The 21,822-nt window shown below is 50.5% G+C and overlaps 1 protein-coding gene across 7 annotated transcripts in view; it reads left to right on the top strand.

Annotated features, from left to right (window-relative positions):
• AK9 (adenylate kinase 9) overlaps nucleotides 1-21,822 on the top strand; it is a 253,414-nt gene that overhangs the window by 114,896 nt on the left and 116,696 nt on the right. For 6 of the 7 annotated variants that reach the window (XM_030556085.1, XM_030556087.1, XM_030556091.1 and 3 more), the window contains one exon: nucleotides 10,130-10,228. The exons of the other annotated variant lie outside the window; for it this stretch is intronic. In XM_030556085.1, coding sequence (XP_030411945.1) covers nucleotides 10,130-10,228 — 99 coding nt within the window. The remainder of the gene's footprint in view (nucleotides 1-10,129; nucleotides 10,229-21,822) is intronic. 7 annotated transcript variants of the gene reach the window in all.

The following is a 21,822-nucleotide window of genomic DNA, read 5'->3' as shown; positions in this document are numbered from 1 at the left end:
CAGCAGCAGTCTGCGGGAAGTCCGCCGAAGCCACGGGACCAGCGGACCCTCCACAGGCATGCCGCCAAAGGCAGCCTGCCTGCCGCCCTCGTGGTGACCAACAGCGCGCCCCCTGTGGCTTGCCACCCCAAGCACGCGCTTGGGGTGCTGGTGCCTGGAGCTGCCCCTGCTTGGAGAGGATTGGTCATGGGGACAGTCCCAGCCCTGCGACCGCACCCACTGGCAGCTGCCTTCATGGCTGAACTCCAAGGACTGGTAGCAGGAGTGGGGCTGTGTGGCCCGCAAGCAGAGACATGGGTGAGCTCTGTCCACCAAGATGAACCCTAGATCTACTGAGTCAGCCCTTAGCCTATAGAAGTGGTTCTCAAACTTTTGTACTGGTGACCCCTTTCACATAGCAAGCCTTTGAATGTGAGCCTTATAAATTAAAAACACTTTTTAAAAAATATATTTAACACCATTATAAATGCTGGATGCAAAGTGGGGTTTAGGGTGAAGGCTAACAGATCATGACCCCCCATGTAGTAACCTCATGACCCCCTGAGGGGTCCTGACCCCCAGTTTGAGAACCCCTGGCTTATAGCACCAGCTGGGCTCTGCTCATTGTGTGCTGGCCACATGGGCTGGAACATTGGGCCACAGCTTTTATGTAGCACCTTTTTTATTTACCTTCTTGCTTTTACAAGGCTGTGTGATCCTGCGGGGCAGGAAAAGGTCTGAGGGCCCACCTTTGTCACTGCCATGACAGTGCCACCCCTTAGCAGCACCCTTCCCTGTCCCTCCCAGCCTGGGGCCCAGCAGAGACTGCTTAGTTTATGTAGCAGAAGGAATTCCCCTGATGGAGCCCTTCCTCCCTTAGGCAATGGAAGCCCAGCTTTGCAGGGGACTAGGAGAGTTCGGGGAAAGATGCTGCTCTCCAGACCTTGTTTCTGTTCTTAACCCCTCCTTCCCCTCCCAGTGGGGAACTGGTGCCATCCCCAGACCCTGTGTCCTGGGTACTCTGTCATTCTGCATCTTGCTTTTTCCAGTCTCAGCTCTCTTTGACTGCTGCAGAGATGCCCCACTGAGGGCATCACTGAGTTGCACTGTACTGGGTGCTGTCTGCAGCCTGGACTTCTTGATACGTTGATTTAGTTTTGAAGATGTTTTTTAAAATGTTTTTAAGCTGCCTCCCCCTCCCACAACACACTGTGCTGGGGAGGAAAGGCGAGGGAAGGGAAGGGCTAGGCCCTTCCTGCTGCCTCAAGATGTTTAAAAAAGCCTTTTGGGCCTTTATTTTTTGGCTACATTTGTTACCTTTAGAAACAGTCTGCTGTCCCCTGTTCCTACTGGAGGTCTCCTTGGAGGAGCAGAGAGTTGGGCGGGCGGCGGGGTGTGACTTCTGCCTGCTGATGAGGGAGGGCATGTCAGGGCCTTGCACAGATCTCTTTCACCTTGAGTGTCTGGCAAATCCTTGGGTTCTGCACCAATCCCTTCCTATCCAAAAGGCTGTGGCTCTTGCTCTCTGATGTCACAATTCTGCTAGACCCCAAGCCCTTCAGAATCCTCCAGCTCAGGATGGCTAGCCTCTTGCACTACTGTGGCTCCATTTCTATTTTTAGCACACTAGCTTGATCAGCGCTAGCACTGGTATGTCTACATGAGCCGGAAATTACATCTCCTTTTTCCAGTGTAAACATATCCTCATGATTTAGGGTACTTCCTTTCGTCCACCCTCTGTATATATGGGGAGGGGAATTATTGACCTTGCGCATATGTAATGGCGTTTGGTGTTTGTAAGACAAGGTATAATAATCAAATTTCCAAATTGCAATGAACTGTGGAAAAGTTCCTGTTTGGTGTGAGAGATGTTACTTATACCTAGATCAGGGGTCGGCAACCTTTCAGAAGTGGTGTGCCGAATCTTCATTTATTCACTCTGATTTAAGGTTTTGCGTGCCAGTAATACATTTTAACGTTTTTAGAAGGTCTCTTTCTATAAGTCTATGATATATAACTAAACTATGGTTGTATGTAAAGTAAATAAGATTTTTAAAATGTTTAAGAAGCTTCATTTAAAATTAAATTAAAATGCAGAGCCCCCCGGACCAGTGGCCAGGACCCGGGCAGTGTAAGTGCCACAGAAAATCAGCTTGCGTGCTACCTTTGGCACGTGTGCCATAGGTTGCCTACCCCTGACCTAGATGCACTCACCTTCCCCACCCTAGCCCTATGCATGCTGGCTTGGGAATATCACTGCTGTAGTATCAGCTTTTAAGACACTTTTCACATGCACCACTTCTAGTATTACGATAAGTTAAAATAAGCTACAGTACATTGGGACATTAATACTCTATTACAGTGTTTGCATTAGCATATTAAAAGCAATAACACTTAACAGACTAGTATATCCAGGACATTACTAGCATACTTTTCCCCCACCGATACATAGTAGTTGCACTGTCATCTACCAAAGCTACTTATATTGCAGCTCTTTTTGTTAAAACTAAATTGGGAAGAAAGACTACTGGTTCAGAACTTGTTTAATGGTTACTTTATTGCTAAAGGGTGTAGTGGGATGTAGGCTTGGAGGGAGGAAGGTTTCTGTGATGTAGGCAAGATCAGGTGTTTTATCCAAAACCAGAATATAAATGGTGCTGGTCGTCTTGGTGGCTGGCTGACCTTGAATTATCGTCAAAAGTTAGAGGGTGTACTCTTCTCCTTCCTCACATTTTGGTTGAGGATTCCATTGATAAAGGTATTGGCCTCAAATACGTGGTTGTAGGACACTTCCATGGTATAATTTTCATCTTGAGTGGCCCGGTCCTAATTTATATTAAAGCAAGTACTTTAGTCTTTGTAATTATCTGTTATAACTCTGTAGCTTTTTATGAAGGCAGGAGTAAAATAAAAGTAGCTGCAATAGTTAACTAAAACTGAAAATTTACATAATTTAAATCAAACTCCTAATCTTCATTTTTGCTTAATAAATAAATCCATATGAAAACTCTGTTGGGAAACTGCTACAGTTTACTTTGAAAGTTCACTTCTCCTATATAGGCAGCAAAGAGTCCTATGGCACCTCGTAGACTAACAGACATTTTGGAGCATGAGCTTTCGTGGGTGAATACCCACTTCGTCGGACGCAAGTGGGTATTCACCCACGAAAGCTCATGCTCCAAAACGTCTGTTAGTCTATAAGGTGCCACAGGACTCTTTGCTGCTTTTACAGATCCAGACTGACATGGCTACCCCTCTGATACTCTTCTCCTATATAGGTCATAAGGATCCTATCTGTCAATACTGGCTGCTCTTTCTTTCTTTGATCTGCAGAGTGACTGATGCTTTTCAGATATCAGTTGTGGATACAGGAGGGTTTCATTGCATCTTCTTTCTTGGCCCCAGCTACTGTTCTCCCTTCTTGTTGCATTGATAGTGGGTGGGTGTGTCTCACCTTTTTTTATTTTAATCATATATACTAGGGACAGTCTTGTCCTCTTCTCTTCTCCTGATGTCAGTGTAGACACAGGCAGTGCAAAATGTACTACAGTCATACAGTATCTCAAATGCAAAGCTGCATTTCTCTGATCTGAGGTCTGAAGAACAATGTGGAACTAGTTTTTATGGGATGTCTAGATTTCATTCCTGTGGTAACAGAACTGGTGATAGGAAAGCAGGAAGAAATTTGTTTTTTGTTGGTGTGTGTGTACAGCTTAAATTGGTTAAAAACCCTAATTTTCAGTACTCAGTGTCACAAAAATGTTAGATTGCCAACCTGTGTCGTAGAGATTTTGTTTAACCTTTTGTTTAACCTCTCCTCCCCCCACATGAATAAAGCTACTTTAAGGGAAATTACTGCCTTATCCAACCCTAAAGAGCTATGAGATCTTTGCTCACTAATTCTCATAAAACTTGTATTTGTCATGCGTTTTTGGTGGTTTTGGTATTATGATCTTTTATAAATAAATTGCATTTCATTGATTTTAAAATAAAATTAGTAACTGGAAAAAATGGCCAGGATTTTTTTAAACCTGTGACAATTATAAACTACTGTATTCTGTCATTTACTTTCTAGAATCTAAAGTATATCTAAGTATAATCTAAAGTTCTCCAGTGAAATGCCGGCTGTGCAAACCTTTCCGTGGCTGGATCATTCTTGTGTTTTTATTTTAAGTACAAATAAATATGTATAACAAATTTAAAAGTATGTAAATAGTAATTTGATATGTCAGGTGGCGCATCTTTTTATGTGTTCGCTCCCCTGATGTTAAAACCTTGCTACACCACTGGGCTACACATTGCATTTCAGTTCACCTCCACCCTCCGTCCCGGCTAGGGCAGGAGGTGGCACGTCTGATGCACCTGGGGGCAGTCGAAAGAGTACCAGTAGAACTTCAGCGCAGAGGCTTCTACTCTAGATATTTCCTGATCCCCAAGGTGAAGGGCAGTTTCAGGCCCATCCTGGACCTGCAGGCCCTCAACCGGTTTCTGGGCTGCTCCAAGTTCCACATAGTGTCCCTAGCCTCTATTCCCACTCTGGACCTGGGGGATTGGTATGCGGCCCTGGACCTCCAGGACGCATTCTTGCACGTCCATATATTCAAGGAGCACAGATGTTTCCTCCGATTCCTGGTAGGGTTGGACCACTACTAGTTTTACGGTCCTCCCGTTTGGCCTGTCCACAGTGCTGAAGGTGTTTGCCAAATGTATGGCAGTGGTAGCGGCCTACCTCCAATGGGAAGGTGTGCAGATTTTCCCATATCTGGCTTCTCAAGGGCAACTCTTGGTCTCAGGTACAGGCCCACGTGGAACTGCTCCTGTCCACATGTGCAGATCTCGGCCTAGTAGTAAACGAAAACAAATCAACGTTAGTTCCAGTGCAGTGCATAGAATTCATAGGGGTGCTGCTGGACTCCAAAGGGCCACAGCCTCTCTCTCTCTCTGGGCAGGTTCAAGACCCTCAAAGGTCTCATTGCCTCGGTCGCGGCTTTCCCAGTGACAACAGCAAGAGCTTGCCTTCAGATCCTGGGGCACATGGCGGCATGCACATACGTGGTTTGCCATGCCAGGCTTCGAGTGAGGCCCCTCCAGATCTGGCTAGCCTCCCAGTTCTCCCTGGCCCGGGATGGGCTAGACAAAGTCCTCACGGTACTGTCCCCAGTCGTTGCCTCCCCACAATGGTGGTCACACCCGAACAACATGCTGCGAGGGATCCCCTTCAGGGAAGTGTCCCTATCATTAGACCTGGTGTCCAATGCATTGGACTTGGGCTGGGGAGCCCACAAAGGGAACATGCAAACCCAGGGAAGATGGTTGGTCTCAGATTTGTCCCTCCACATAAATGTCAGAGAGCTCAGGGCGATACACTTGGCGTCCATAGTTTTCAGCACACACCTTTGCAGGAAGGTGGTTAGAGTCTTCATGGACAACACTGCCGTGATGTACTATATCAACAGGCAAGGTGGGACTCGATCCTCGGCCCTCTGCCTAGAAGCCCTGAGCCTATGGGAGCTCTCTATAGCCCAAGATATCTCCCTTCAGGCTTTTCACCTGCCCAGCATCTGAAATGTGCGAGCTGATCACCTCAGCAGGATTTTCTCCCACCAGTACAAGTGGTCACTCCACGCAGAGGTCGATCTCCAGCTCTTCCAAGACTGGGGAGTTCCCCATATTGACCTCTTCACAACCTGTCAGAACCGGCATTGTCCCCGATTCTGCTCTGGGGGAGAATAGAGAAGGGGGCAATCTCGGACACCTTCCTCCTGCAGTGGTCGGGCCAGCTCTTCTACACTTTCCCGCCCTTTCCCCTCATTGGCAAGGTCCTGCAAAAAGTAAAAGCAGACAGGACACATGTCATCCTCATAGTCCCAGACCGGGCCCGCCAACACTGGTACGGGACCTTCCTGCACCTACTAGTGGCCCCTCAGTGGAGGTTACCACTTCGCCTGGACCTCCTCTCCCAGGATGGGGGCCACTTCCTCCATCCCAACCTAGCAGCACTCTACCTGACAGCATGGTTGCTCAGTGGCTAGACGAGGAGGAGGGGAGATGTTCAGAGGAAGTCAGACAGGTCCTGCTGGAGAGCAGGAAGCTGTCTACATGAAGGACGTACCTGGCTAAGTGGTCCAGGTTCTCTAGGTGGGCAGGGGTGCGGGGAATCTCCCCATCACTCACACCACTCCAGGTCGTCCTCAAGTACCTCCTGTCCCTTAGGACCCAAGGGCTGGCTCCTGCCTCTGTCAGGGTACATTTGGCAGCCATATCAGCCTTCCACCAGCTGGCGCAGGGCCAATCAGTCTTTTCCCATGCTATGACCTTCCGCTGAGAGGTCTGGGCCCATCATTCCCATATGCTAGGCCCCCCATTCTGCAATGGGACCTAAACGTAGTGTTGTCCCATCTTATGGGACCTCCCTTCAGACCCTTGGCCATATGTTCCTGATCTCACCTTTCATGGAAGGTAGCATTCCTGGTAGCAATCACATTGGCCCAACGTGTCTCAGAGCTCAGGGCCTTGACCTAGGATCTCCCATATACAGTCTTCCATAAGGATAAGGTCCAGCTTTGCCCACATTCTACATTACTCCTGAAGGTGGTCTCCACCTTCCATATGGAACAGGACATTTTCCTTCCTGTATTCTGTCCCAAGCCCCATTCCTCCAATGAGGAATGCCGTCTTCACAAGCTCAATGTGCGTAGAGCACTGACCTTCTATCTAGACCGGACCAAGCCGTTCCGGAAATCTGCACAACTGTTTGTTGCCTTGGGCGAGCGTATGAAGGGGCAACCAATTGCTACCCAGTGACTTTCTCACTGGATCACCTCATGCATATGCATGGGTTATGATCTGGCAGGGGTTTTCCTGCCACCTATTGTCAGGGCACACTCAACGAGGGCTCAAACCTCATCAGCTGCTTATGTAGCCCACGTCCCTATCCAGGCCGTTTGTAGGGCTGCCATGCAGTTCTCTGTCCACACGTTTTCTTTCCATTATGCGATCATCTCCCAGGCTAGGGATGACGCTGGGTTCGGTAGGGCGGTACTGCATCCCAGAAACCCCTAAACTCCTACCCACCTCCATCAGATATAGCTTGGAGTCACCTACTGTGGAATACACATGAGCAATCACTCAAAGAAGAAAGGACAGTTACCTGTTCCATAACTGGCATTCTTCAAGATTTGTTGCTCAGGTGTATTCCACATCCCGCCCTCCTTCCCCTCTGTCAGAGTTGTCCGGCAAGAAGGAACCAAGGGTGGGAGGAGTGTGCAGCTCCCTTTATAAAGCAATATAGAGGCGCCACTGCAGGGGTCACAGTGGTGCTCCCCCCATACAGGTACTGCTAAGGGAAAAACATCTGACACCAGTGCATGTGGCAAGCACGCACACCTACCTTGGAATACAGCTGAGCAACATATTTCGAAGAATGCCAGTTACAGAACAAGTAACTGTCCTTTCCAGCATGACTGTGAACCACTGATAACTACTCTCTGGGAATGGTTTTCCAACCAGTTTTGCACCCACCTTATAGTAGCTCCATCGAGGTTGCATTTCCCTAGTTTGTTTATGTGAAGGTCATGTGAGACAGTATTACCGCTTTTCACCACAAGATCAATGGGACATTGATATTCATCCATCCGATCACCAAATGTTTCCTTACGGGTATCAACAATGTTTACCCTGATGTGGACATACCTACTCCACCTTTGGATTTGAACTTAGATTTATGCTGCCTCACTAGACCACCATTCGAACCCTTAGCAACATGATCTCTGATGCATCTGTTGATGAAGGTGACATTCTTAGTGGCTATCACATCAGCTCACTGAATGGGTGAGTTAGGGGCCCTCATGGCACGCCGACCTTACACATCTTTTTCAAGGACAAGGTCACACTAATACCTCACCCAAAATGTATACTTAAAGTATCTTCCTCCTTTCACATGAATCAACCAATCTATCTTCCCTCATTCTTTCCTAAACCTCATGGGAACATGCAAGACTCAGTATTACATACCCTAGATGTCAGGCATGCACCAGCGTGCTACTTCAACAGAAGTAAGCCTTTCAGAAAATCTCTGAGGCTTTTTCATTTCCACTATGGAATGTTCTACAGGCTGCACTATCTCTACACAGAGCCTATCTAAATGAATCTCCAAGTGCATCCATCTCTGTTATCAACAAAGGAACTTGCAACCCCCATTGGAGATCAGAACCCACTCTTACCAGATCCCTTTCGACTTCAGTAGCCTTTCTAAACTATGTATCAATCATGGACATATGTAGAGTAGTCACTTGGGCTTCTTTACATACATTTACAAAACATATGGAATTGACCAGAGTTCAAGATTGCATGCAGTGCTAAGTCTTACAGTGTTATCATTTACACAGGCAACTCGGAAGCCTCTTGCATCCAATGTGGAGCACTGCTCGACAGTCATCTGAAGTGAAGCACCCACAGGGATGCTCCTTGAAGAAGAAGAGAAGGTTACTCACCCTGTGCAGTAACTGTGATTCTTTGAGATGGGTGTCCTTGTAGGTGCTCCACTACCCACCATCCTTCCCTCTACTTCAAAGTTCAATTTCCAGACTCTATGTCAGAGAAAGAACTGAGGGGAGTCGGATCATGCATACTAGATAAGTGCCAACAACAGCGCAAGACGGGGACAGTGCATGTGCAACCTGGATGGACACTGGTGCTAAAATTATCTGATCAAAGGTGCAGGAATGCATCAGCACCTGAAGTGGAGCACCCAAAGGGACACCCATCTCAAGAACCACAGTTACTCCACAGGGTGAGTAACCTTCTCTTTCTGAGGGTAAGTTGTTACCTTGCAAACCCCTCCTGTTTCCTTTCGCTAGTCTGTGTTCTCTCTGACCATGACTAAGCTTGTCTCCATCTAGGACTGCCTGTCTCTATGGTAACCGTGTTCAGTAACCATCTTCAAGAAGACAGAGAGCATAGGAACATGAGACAGAGTCTTCCAAGGGGACTATTCATTCCCTGTAAGGCTTCAGAGCTAGGTGAGGGGAGTTGGGGACAGATCCTATCCTAGCACCCCTATGGTAAAGAAAACTGGGTGGGGGTAGGACAACTTGGAAGGTTGGGGGAACTGGTAGGTGAAAGTACTCAGAAGCAGGAAATTGAGTGTAAAGGTAAGTCTAGGAGGCAGGAGCGGCGCCAGGGTTTTTGGTGCCCTAGGCGGGGGTCCTTCCGCGCTCCTGGTCGTTGGCAGCAATTCTGCTGTGGGGGGGTCCTTCCGCGGCTCCCTGTCTTCGGGGCACTTCGGCGGCGGGTCCCGGAGCAAGTGAAGGACCTGCCGCAGAATTGCCACCGAAGACCCGGAGCGCGGAAGGACTCCCCGCCGCCAAATTGCCACCGAGGCTGGCAAAATGCCACCCCCCAAATCCTAGCGTCTTAGGCGACCGCCTAGGTCGCCTAAATGGAAGCGCCGGCCCTGCTGGGAGGTGGACTCAAGTGTTTGAATTTTAGGTCTTGTTGTGGAAAATTGACCACACGATTGATTTTTGGATCAGATCAGCCTGAGGCACCTTTATTGATTACAAGCACAGGGGGGTAACAGCTCAAAGTAACTGCCCCCCCGATTCAAGGAACACATAAGCTTTTTACAGCTTAAAACCACAGACGAATTGTGCATACTTCCATATTAATTACCTTATTTGGAATACATTGCAAAATCTGTACCGGCCAAAGGCAAAAACAAGCGTCTCCCCCACTAGGCCCCTCCTGTTACTGTCTATTCTTTTGTGGTCAGCAACCTTTCTAACACAACTGTTGCGGTTATATATTTCATAAGCCTGACTATTGCAAATTATGCTACTTGGGGACTTTTTCACTCTGCTCCCTCATGCCCTCTATACACACACAGCCATTGTTCTGCTTTGGGGGCTTTCCATAAAAAACAGGCTCGGTCAACTCTTTAGGCCTGTAAGCTTGACCAGAGTCCTAAGTCCCCTCACCCCCTAAATTTTCCTTTATAGCCCATTTACTCTTAAACCACTCCTGGTGTTTTCCTGATGTAAATATATTCTAATGTCTTAGAAAATATCTGTTTTCTCTAGCTTCTCTGTGAATAGCATATCCTAATTCATATATAGTAGCAAATTACAGGTATTTTATGTTTTGTTCGCAGAAATGGTAGAATCAGAGAGTCACCTTGAAACAAAACAACTATCTCAGGAACAGTCTGATTTCAGTGAGGTTCAAGAACCTGAACCTAAACTTGAATCAGGTTAGAATTGTTCAATAAATAATCTTTTCTCTTTTCTTGCATAAGAAAATATATGCCTCCTTTTTATTCCTCTCTTTAATATGTCCCTCTGTGAATATATACCATTTTATGAGGTGTTTTGTTTTGTCTATCAAAATGATATATGTTCTATGTGTGTAAGCAACTGCAGGGCTGGAACCTTGGGAGTTCTGGGCTGCTGATGCCACCACATCACCACTGCAGGCTTAGGATGGACTCTTCTTCTTCGAGTGATTGCTCACATCCATTCCAGTTAGGTGTGCGCGCCGTGCGTGCACGTTCGTCGGAAACTTTTTTACCCTAGCAACTCCAGTGGGCCGGCAGGTTGCCCCCTAGAGTGGCGCCGCCATGGCGCTCTATATATACCCCTGCCGGCCCGCCCGCTCCTCAGTTCCTTCTTACCGCCGTGTCGGTCGTTGGAACTGTGGAGCACGGCTTAGCTGTCCTCCACGTCCCTAGCTCTCCTAGTTCTCTATCGTTTATCTATCGTTCATCTCTAGTTCCATTATAGTTGTTAATTAGTTTGTTAAGTAGATAGTTTAGTTAAATAGTTGTTAAGTAGTTCTTCGCCGGGGGCCTAGCCCTTCCCGGCACCCGGCGCCAGGCTCATGCCTGTTTCGCCGGGCTTCAAGCAGTGTGCGGCCTGCAAGAAGCCCATGCCGACCAGCGATCCCCACGAAGCGTGCCTGAAGTGCCTCGGGGAATCGCACAGATCCGACAAGTGCCGCATCTGTAAGGCTTTTAAGCCGAGGACAAAGAAGGAGAGGGATCAGAGGCTCCGAACTCTCCTAATGGAGGCGGCACTTGACCCGTCGGCTTCGCAGGCCGTGGTATCGGCACCGGCACTGGATCGCTCCGGCACCGAGAAGACTCCCCGGCACCGACCTTCTCCGGCACCGGAATCAGAGCCAAGGCCGTCGAAGTCTGATACTCCGGCCAGGCAGACCCGGCTTGAGCGCCCGGCCTCGACATCGGCCGCGGCGCCGCCGGCACCGTCAGCACCGTTGACTCCGGGCCCGGCGGGTCCGTTGAGTCCGGTGCCGCCGAGCTCCCCCATGAGATCTGGGGTTGAGGTAGTGGTCCCATCCACACCGGAGACCTTCGCCTCGGCTCGGGACCTTATTGCCCTGACTGAGCCCACTCGGCTGCCACCCCCGGTACCTCCGGTGCGGGTTGTGTCCAGAGGCAAGCCCATGCTGTCGGCGCCGCCCAGAGACAGTCGTTCGCCATCCAGGTCCCGACGTCTTGGGCGCTCCAGATCCCGACGCCGCTCGCAGTCCCGGCACCGCTCCCCTCAGCGGTACCGGTCGCACTCGCGGCAACGGTCGGCATCGAGACGGTCGCGGTCAGGCTCCAGTCGGCGACACCGGCACCGCGACTCCAGGAGCAGGTCCTGACGCTACTCGCCGCACCGGTCGACCTCCCGGCACCGAGCTGGTGGCAGGTCCCGGTCTCGGTCGACCTCCCGGCGCCGAGCTGGTGGTAGGTCCCGGTCGACCTCCCGGCACCGAGCTGGTGGTAGGTCCCGGTCGACCTCCCGGCACCGAGCTGGTGGCAGGTCCCGGTACCGAAGCGGCACCCGGTACCGATCAGGATCCCGGCACCGTGATAGATCCCGGTCCCGATCCCGGTCCCGGCACCGATATGACTCCCGGCACCGGTCCCCGGCACCGAGACGATCCTCCGTGCCGGCCCGCGCAGACCCTTACCATCCGGGGTCGGCCCCACCGTGGCCCTCGAGACAGCCGTCCGTATCCTCCCAGACGGACAGTGGGTATGCGCTGGGCACCGACCGGCAGGCGGCGCTGTTCGGGGATCCGCCGCTGCAAGACCAAGGCCCACAACAGTGGGGATTCTGGACACCCTGGGCATACCATCAGGCCCAGGGCCCCCAGCAGCTCCCTGCTAGACCGGCGACTGCGGAGCGTAGGGCCCCTGAAGCCTCCTTGTCTCGCCCCCCTCCCTCCCCGGAAGGGGAGGAAGGGTCCAAACAGCAGGACTCCGCTGTGGCTCCGGAGGCAGAGGCGAGGGCTGAGGAAGACCCTCAGTTGGACACTATCGTGCCTGGGGTCTCATCATCCTCCTCCCCGGATGAGGCGGTGGCGGGTACCTCCTCCAACAGTCCCCCCCCGCTGGATCTCAGGGCGCACCAGGACCTCCTCAGGCGATTGGCTCAAAACCTGAGTCTGCAGGCAGAGGAGGTCTCGGAGATAGAGGATCCAATTGTCACCATCCTCTCTTCTGATGCTCCCACCAGGGTCGCCCTGCCCTTCATACGGACCATCCAGGCCAACGCCAATACCATCTGGCAGTCCCCGGCCTCCATCCCTCCGACAGCGAAAGGGGTCGAGAGGAAGTACATGGCCCCTTCTAGGGGCTATGAATATCTACATGTTCACCCGACTCCCGGTTCACTGGTAGTGCAATCGGTGAACGATAGGGAGCGTCACGGCCAGGAGGCTCCGGCCCCCAAGTCCAGAGAGGCCAGGCGGATGGACCTCCTTGGCCGTAAGGTGTATTCGGCTGGGGCGCTGCAGCTCAGGGTCTCTAACCAGCAGGCCCTGCTGAGCAGATACGCCTTTAACTCCTGGGTGGCAGTGGACAAATTTAAGGAGCTGCTGCCACAGGATGCTCGCCAAGAGTTTACGGCCATCTTGGACGAAGGCAAGAAGGTCGCACGCACGGCCTTACAAGCCTCCTTGGACGCTGCGGACTCGGCTGCCCGTACCCTCGCGTCAGGAGTTACGATGCGTCGCATCTCCTGGCTGCAGGTTTCCGGCCTTCCGCCAGAGCTCCAGCACACTATACAGGACCTTCCTTTCGAAGGCCAGGGCCTGTTTTCCGATAAGACAGACCCCAGACTCAAGAGTCTAAAAGACAACAGGGTCATCATGCGGTCCCTCGGGATGCACACCCCCGTGACGCAGCGTAGACCCTTTAGGTCGCAACAACAGCAACAACGTAGGCCGTTTTCCCAGTTCCGCCAGCGGCAGGACCTTTACAGGCGCCGCGGCAGGAACGGCAGGCGCAGGCAGTCTGGGAACCAAGGGGGGCAGAACCAAGGCTCCTCAAAACCCCCGCCTGGTCCTAAGCCTTCATTTTGAAGGTGCGCCCGAGGGCGCGGTAACAGTTTCCCCTATGGATCCTTCCCCCCCGTTTTCAAACCGCCTTTCGTTTTTCCTCCCGGCGTGGTCCCAAATAACATCGGACCGCTGGGTCTTAAGCATGGTGCAGACGGGATACCGCCTGCAGTTTGTTTCGTTTCCTCCTTCCCGCCCTCCTTCCTCGTCCCTCTTCAGGGACCCCTCTCACGAGCAATTCCTTCGGCAGGAGGTGCAGACGCTCCTCAGCAAAGGAGCTATAGAGGCGGTTCCGGAAAACGAGAAAGGCAAGGGGTTTTATTCCCGCTACTTTCTGATCCCCAAGGCCAAGGGGGGCCTCAGGCCTATCCTCGACCTGCGAGAACTCAACAAATACCTCGTGAAGTTGAAGTTCCGCATGGTATCCCTGGGGACCATTATTCCATCCCTGGATCCGGGAGACTGGTACGCCGCCCTCGACATGCAGGACGCGTATTTCCACATTGCCATTTGGCCACGCCACAGACGCTTTCTCCGCTTCGTTGTGGGGGCTCTTCATTATCAGTTTGCAGTCCTCCCATTCGGCCTGTCCACGGCCCCGAGGGTGTTTACAAAATGCATGGCAGTTGTCGTGGCACATCTTCGGCGCAACCGTGTCCACGTGTTCCCTTATCTGGACGACTGGTTGATTCGGGGCACGTCGGAACAGCAGGTCAACAGCCATGTCCGCATGATCACCGCCATATTTGCAAATCTGGGCCTCTTGATAAACACAGACAAGTCCACTCTGAGGCCCACGCAGAAGGTGGAATTTATCGGGGCCGTCTTGGATGCCACTGTGGGCAGGGCCTCGCTGCCTCTACAACGGTTCCAGACCATGGCGGCGATCGTTCAACGTTTGCGGTCAGCCCCATTGACGTCAGTGAGGACATGTCTAACCCTGTTAGGCCACATGGCGGCGTGCACTTTTGTGACCGGCTACGCTCGGCTCCACATGAGGCCTCTCCAGCTGTGGCTTATCAGTCATTACAGGCCGGCAAGGCAACCTTTAGACATGTTAGTCACAATCCCCCAGAAGGTCTTAGATTCTCTCGGCTGGTGGTTAGACCAGTCCGTATTATGTGCGGGTCTTCCCTTTCACCCCTCTCAGCCATCGGTATCCCTGACAACGGATGCCTCAGATCTAGGCTGGGGGGCCCACCTAGGGACCCTGCGGACACAGGGCCTGTGGTCCCAGGAGGAGGTGGGGCTCCACATCAACATGCGGGAGTTGAGAGCGGTCCGCCTTGCTTGTCAAGCATTTTGTCATCAGCTTCAGAGTCGTTGTGTCGCCGTGTTCACGGACAACACGACGACCATGTACTATATCAACAAGCAGGGAGGCACCAGGTCCTCCTCCCTGTGCCACGAGGCGATACGTCTCTGGGACTTTTGCGTAGCCCACTCCATTCACCTCAGGGCTTCCTTCCTCCCTGGAGTACGGAACACTCTGGCAGATCGATTGAGCAGATCCTTCCTGTCACACGAGTGGTCCCTTCGCCCGGACGTCGCTCTCTCCATTTTCCGGAGGTGGGGTTATCCCCGGGTGGACCTCTTCGCGTCCAAAGGGAACAGGAAGTGCCAAGCGTTCTGCTCCTTTCAGGGCAGGGAGCCGGGGTCGATAGCGGATGCCTTCCTCATCCAGTGGTCGACCCACCTGTACTATGCATTTCCCCCGTTCCCTCTGGTCCACAAGGTCCTCCTGAAGGTGCGCAGGGACAGGGCTCTCGTGATCATGGTGGCCCCGGCGTGGCCCAGGCAGCACTGGTACACCATGCTGCTGGACTTGGCCATAGCCGACCCAGTTCCCCTGCCCCTTCATCCGGACCTGATTACCCAGGACCACGGAACTCTCTGTCACCCGGACCTCCAGTCGCTGCACCTAGCGGCGTGGCTCCTGCGTGGCTGACTGGTTCCGAGCTGCGCTGCTCTACGCCTGTGAGAGAGGTGCTCTTGAGCAGTAGGAAACCGTCCACAAGAGCCACATATTCAGCGAAATGGAAGCGCTTCTCCTGTTGGTGCGTAGAGAGAAATCTCCGCCCTATGGAAGTTTCGGTATCCGAAATCTTAGACTACGTTTTGTCCCTCAAAGGGCAAGGTCTGGCCTTATCGTCGTTGCGAGTCCACCTAGCAGCTATCTCCACCTTTCACCCGGGTGCGGACGGTCGCTCCGTTTTTTCTCACCCGACGGTGTCGAGATTCCTTAAAGGGCTGGAACGTTTATTCCCTAACGTCCGTCCCCCTGCTCCAACCTGGGATCTTAACCTGGTGTTGTCCCGGCTCATGGGGCCCCCCTTTGAGCCGTTAGCTACTTGCTCCCTGCTCTACCTCTCTTGGAAAACTGCCTTTCTAGTGGCTATCACCTCAGCTAGACGGGTGTCGGAGCTCCGAGCTCTGGTGGTAGACCCCCCATATACGGTCTTCCACAAGGATAAGGTGCAGCTGAGGCCACACCCTGCTTTTCTGCCCAAGGTGGTCTCAGCCTTTCATGTTAACCAAGAGATTTTCCTTCCGGTTTTTTTCCCAAAACCTCACTCCTCAGGCAGGGAGCAGCAGCTCCACTCGCTGGATGTCCGTAGGGCTCTCGCGTTCTACATAGAGAGGACTAAGCCCTTCCGAAAATCCCCCCAACTTTTCGTGGCGGTAGCAGATCGTATGAAAGGTCTTCCTATCTCCTCCCAGAGGGTATCCTCTTGGGTTACGTCCTGTATCAGGACTTGTTATGACTTGGCCCATGTCCCTACGGGCCGTGTGACTGCGCATTCTACCAGGGCGCAGGCGTCGTCGCTGGCTTTCCTCGCCCGTGTGCCCATCCAGGAAATCTGTCGGGCAGCGACCTGGTCATCGGTCCACACCTTTGCTTCCCACTACGCCCTGGTCCAGCAGTCGAGGGAGGATGCGGCCTTCGGAACTGCAGTGCTCCAGGCCGCGACTTCTCACTCCGACCCCACCGCCTAGGTATGGCTTGGGAGTCACCTAACTGGAATGGATGTGAGCAATCACTCGAAGAAGAAAAGACGGTTACTCACCTTTGTAACTGTTGTTCTTCGAGATGTGTTGCTCACATCCATTCCACACCCGCCCTCCTTCCCCACTGTCGGAGTAGCCGGCAAGAAGGAACTGAGGAGCGGGCGGGCCGGCAGGGGTATATATAGAGCGCCATGGCGGCGCCACTCTAGGGGGCGACCTGCCGGCCCACTGGAGTTGCTAGGGTAAAAAAGTTTCCGACGAACGTGCACGCACGGCGCGCACACCTAACTGGAATGGATGTGAGCAACACATCTCGAAGAACAACAGTTACAAAGGTGAGTAACCGTCTTTTACAGAGTGTACCACTCAGCAGGACCTGAGTGGTGGCCCCTCACAGTCCACCGATTGACCAGTACCAGTACTTAAAACAGGAAGCCATGAAGGAGAACTGTCTGAGCAACAGCACATACTGCCTGCCTGCCTTTGCTCCAGACCCTGCTTGCAAGAGACCCGTGACTCTGGCTTCTGACTCTGGTTTGTCCTCAACTTCAGTATTCGACTGCTGTCTGTAACCTGGTGTCCTACCCCAATTCCTTAGTAACTTGACCCTGCCTGCCTCCTGACACCTGACTCTTGGTCTGTCCTCTGGTCTGTCTCAGACTTGGACCTCCTGGTACCTGACTGGGCTTGTTTCCCAACTCCTACTCCCACCAGTAGGTATGACCACCCACATCTCAGTCATGACAGTTTGCTCAGACCATCTGCCTCTCCCTCCCACAAATCCATCCAACCCGTTTGCAGATGATAGAAGGGGTGGACTGCTCTCCAACCAGTGGCTCCCCGAGGCCCTGCAACCCACAGGACTAACTCACCTATCTGCAAGCAGAGAATCTTGCACTAGTTTCTTTTTGGGGCCTAGTTTGGGGTTACTCTGTTTCTTGGTGCTGAGGGATGCTTTGGTCATTGTACTTCAAACCCTGTGACTCTTGCACTAGAACTAGGTCAATGGCCATGAACGACCCACACTCAAGGTGCTTGTAGTGTTTACAGGAAGGTCATATTCAGGATCATTGTCATATCTGCAAAAACCTTAAGCATAAATCAAGAAAAGGCAGGGAAGCCAGGCTAAAGTTTTTGCTCCTGGAAGCAGCCCTGAGACCACCATCAGAATCCGGCCATTCAGACTCTGCACCTAAGTGTCTCGGCATCAGTTAGGAGTGCACCTCCTGTGTTGCCCAAGACCTGGCACCAATTGCTCTCTGCAGTGCCTAAGAAGAGGCATAAGACCTCTAAGCAGACCACCAAGAGAGGAAGCTTGCTAGCACCGAATCCTCTAGGCATAGGTGTAAGACTAGACTGCAGTCAAAACCCTAGCATTCCTCTTCTCTGGCATTGCAGAAGCCAGCAATGTTTTCTGTGGCACTGAGGCAAGTACCGTCAAGCCTGGGGCCTGAGGGAGTACCTTCCATATCTGCAGTATTGTACCATCCTGAGGCCATCTTGGTACCGACCATGCCGTAGTTGCTTTCAGCGGTGAGAATCAGCTGTGCCTTTTGGTGCAGGAGACCATGCTCTCAGTACCAACAGACAGAGGGGTGCCATCAGCATCAGGTTAGCACTCAGTACCACAAACTCCATTACCTCAAACTTCATGCCCGAGAGTACCATCCAAAGGGAAGCCTGCAATGTTGGCTGCACTATGTCCTTCTCCAACTTGGCATCAGCATCTAGCACTGTCAGGAGCAGCTCCCCCTTGGTCAGCAGTGGGAGATTCATCCTCTTCTGAATTGTAGATTGGCTCCTATGTTGCCCAGCCTCAGAGCTGGTCTCGCTACTTTCCAAGGCACTAGTAGCCTGCTAGGGACCCTCCAGCAGGAGTACCATCAAGTATGTGGCTAGAAGGTTACTGAGGCCCACTGGTCGCCTGATCTTTTTGAACCCATGAGGTTTCCCTTACAGTTCTGGGTTGTACATGAGATATCCCTGCTTTTGTGTTTTTGGAGAGGCATGGGTAGTCTACTCACCAGGTACTGCCTGTTCTTGAGCCTGGTACCAGGCCCAGTACAGAGCAGCACGAGGCAGTTCAGGAGGACTCCACTGGACAGCTAATGGAGGAGGAGCAGCCTCAGCCTGTGCTGACTTCTTCCTCCTCCTATCAGGCAGTCTCTGAAGGGGCTATTTCACCATTCCCACTTCCCCGATGATAGGATGTTCTGGCCCTGTCCAGAAAATATTTCTGCCGATAGCAGACCTACCATTACTCTGCCACTGCTCTTCATCAGGACTTGCAGAGAAAGAAGAGTAAGAGTTATAGACACAGACAACCTCTTTCTTTTGCCTCTGCATCAATGCCAGTTCCATCTAGACACCCACAGGGTGCTAAACAGGCATTTTGATAGGGCACTAGAGGATACTATGCCAGTTTCCAGGATGTCGGTTTCCATCTTCTCCATATTCACAAGCCACCTTTCCCATTTCTTCAATGCTTGGTCAGGAATTCCCTTGGACCGTTGGGCATTAAGCACTATGGAAGTGAGATATACCCTCCGATTTGTTTCTGTGCCTCCATCTCCATCCCTCTTTAGGGACCATCTTCATGAGGAGCTTTTCCTCCAGGAGGTTCAGTCTCTCTCCTTTGGGTAGGAGCCATAGAGGAGGCTCTGCAGTGTCTCAGAGGGAAGGGGTTCTATACCCTCTATTTCCTGATCCCAAAAGCATAGGAAGTCTCAGGCCAATTTTAGATGTGCACTACGCAACATATATCTAAAAGAGATAACGTTTCGCCTGCTCACTCTGGCTTCCATTACTCCCTTACTCTATCCTGGAGACTGGTATTCTGCCCTCAATTTAAAAGACACCTACTTTCATGTGACTAATTTATCAAGATCACAGAAAGTATTTCAGGTTCATGGTGAAGCACTCTCATTGCCAGTTCACCATGCTGCCTTTTGGCCTGTCAGCAGCTCCTTGGGTTTTCACAAAACATATGTCAGTGATAGCTGCTTTCCAGAGAAGACTGGGAATACAAATCTACACTTACCTGGTTGGTCAAAGGCCAGTCCAGAGCTTAGGTAGTCTCCAGAATACATCTCATCCAATCAACTTTCAAAGCTCGAGGTCTACTGATCAAAAGGAGTTTGAAGAGCAGCTAGCCAAAAACTCAAAAGGTAATAACAAAATGTTTTTTAAATACATCAGAAGCAGGAAGCCTGCTAAACAACCAGTGGGGCCCCTGGACAATCAAGATACAAAAGGAGACTTATATATGATAAAGTCATAGTGGAGAAACTAAATGGATTCTTTGCTTCAGTCTTCACGGCTGAGGATGTTAGGGAGATTCCCAAACTTGAGCCATCCTTTGTATGTGACAAATCTGAGGTATTGTCACAGATTGAAGTGTCACTAGAGGATGTTTTGGAATTAATTGATAAACTTAACAGTAACAAGTTACTGGGACCGGATGGCATTCACCCAAGAGTTCTGAAAGAACTTAAATGTGAAATTGCGAAACTATTAACTATGGTTTGTAACCTGTCCTTTAAATCGGCTTCTGTACCCAGCGACTGAAAGATAGCTAATGTAATATCAATATTTAAAAAGGGGTCTAGAGGTGATCCTGGCAGTTACAAACTGGTAAGTCTAGTAATAGTACCAGGCAAATTAGTTGAAACAATAGTAAAGAATAAAATTGTCAGACACATAGAAGAACATAAATTGTTGGGCAAAAGTCAACATGGTTTCTGTAAAGGGAAATCATGTCTTACTAATCTATTAGAGTTCTTTGAAGGGGTAAACAAATGTGTGGACAAGGGGGATCCAGTGGACACAGTGTACTTAGATTTCCAGAAAGCCTTTAACAAGGTCCCTCACCGAAGGCCCTCACGTAAATTAAGTTGTCATGGGATAAGAGGGAAGATCCTTTCATGGATTGAGAACTGGTTAAAAGACAGGGAACAAAGGTAAAGGAATAAATGGTAAAGAATGGAGAAGGATAACTAGTGGTGTTCCCCAAGGGTCAGTCCTAGGACCAATCCTATTCAACTTATTCATAAATGATCTGGAGAAAGGGGTAAAAAGTGAGGTGGCAAAGTTTGCAGATGATACTAAACTGCTCAAGATAGTTAAGACCAGAGCAGATTGTGAAGCACTTCAAAAAGATCTCACAAAACTAAGTGATTGGGCAACAAAATGGCAAATGAAATTTAATGTGGATAAATGTAAAGTAATGCACATTGAAAAAAATAACCCCAACTATACATACAATATGATGGGGGCTAATTTAGTGACAGCTAATCAGGAAAGAGATCTTGGAGTCATCCCGGATAGTTCTCTGAGGACATCCATGCCATATGCAGCGGCAGTCAAAAAAGCAACCAGGATGTTAGGAATCATTCAAAAAGGGATAGAGAATAAGACAGAGAATATCTTCTTGCCCTTTTATAAATCCATGGTATGCCCACATCTTGAATATTGCATACAGATGTGGTTTCCTCATCTCAAAAAAGATATATTAGCATAGGAAAAAGTTCAGAAAAGGGCAACTAAAATGATTATGGATTTGGAATGGGTCCCATATGATGAGAGATTAAAGAGGCTAAGACTCTTCAGCTTGGAAAAGAGGAGACTAAGGGGGGATATGATAGAGGTATATACAATCATGAGTGGTGTGGAGAAAATGAATAAGGAAAAGTTATTTACTTGTTCCCATAATATAAGAACTAGGGGCCACCAAATGAAATTAATGGCCAGCAGGTTTAAAACAAATAAAAGAAAGTTCTTCTTCACACAGCACACATACAACCTGTGGAACTCCTTGCCTGAGGGGGTTTAAAAGAGAACTAGATAAATTCATGGAGGTTAAGTCCATGAATGGCTATTAGCCAGGATGGGTAAGGAATGGTGTCCCTAACCTCTGTTTGTCAGAGGGTGGAGATGGATGGCAGAAGGGAGATCACTTGATCATTGCCTGTTAGGTTCACTCTCTCTGGGGCACCTGGCATTGGCCAGTGTCAGTAGATAGGCTACTGGGCTGGATGGACCTTTGGTCTGACCCAGTATGGCCATTCTTATGTTAACTCAGACAAATCTACCCTTTGTCCAGTTCAGAGGATAGGATTTATAGGAGAAATATTGGACTCTACTCAAGCCAGAGCTTTCCTTCCAAACTTGAGGTTCCAGACAATTTGATCTCTTGTTGCAGATCTCAAGCCTCACCCAAACACAACAGCTTGAAATTGTATGGGGCTTTTGGGGCCTCATGCACATATGTATTTCAGCAGACCAGACTATTATTAGCTGAGCTGTCACCATTTGAACTCTGTCCTCAATGTGCCATCTTGAGTATTGATTTCTCTAGACTGGTGGACAGACTCACTTAATGTTTGTATGAGCATTCCTTTTGTCTGCTCTCAGTCTTTCCTGACCTTGGTGATGAACTCATCTGCCCTGGGATGGGAGGAAGAGTATTTATCTGGCTCCCCTCCAAAC

This window comes from Gopherus evgoodei, chromosome 3, assembly GCF_007399415.2.
Source record: "Gopherus evgoodei ecotype Sinaloan lineage chromosome 3, rGopEvg1_v1.p, whole genome shotgun sequence".
Taxonomy (NCBI): Eukaryota; Metazoa; Chordata; order Testudines; family Testudinidae; genus Gopherus; species Gopherus evgoodei.
The sequence above is the reverse complement of the archived record's forward strand: the minus strand, read 5'-3'. Positions and strand labels throughout refer to the sequence as shown.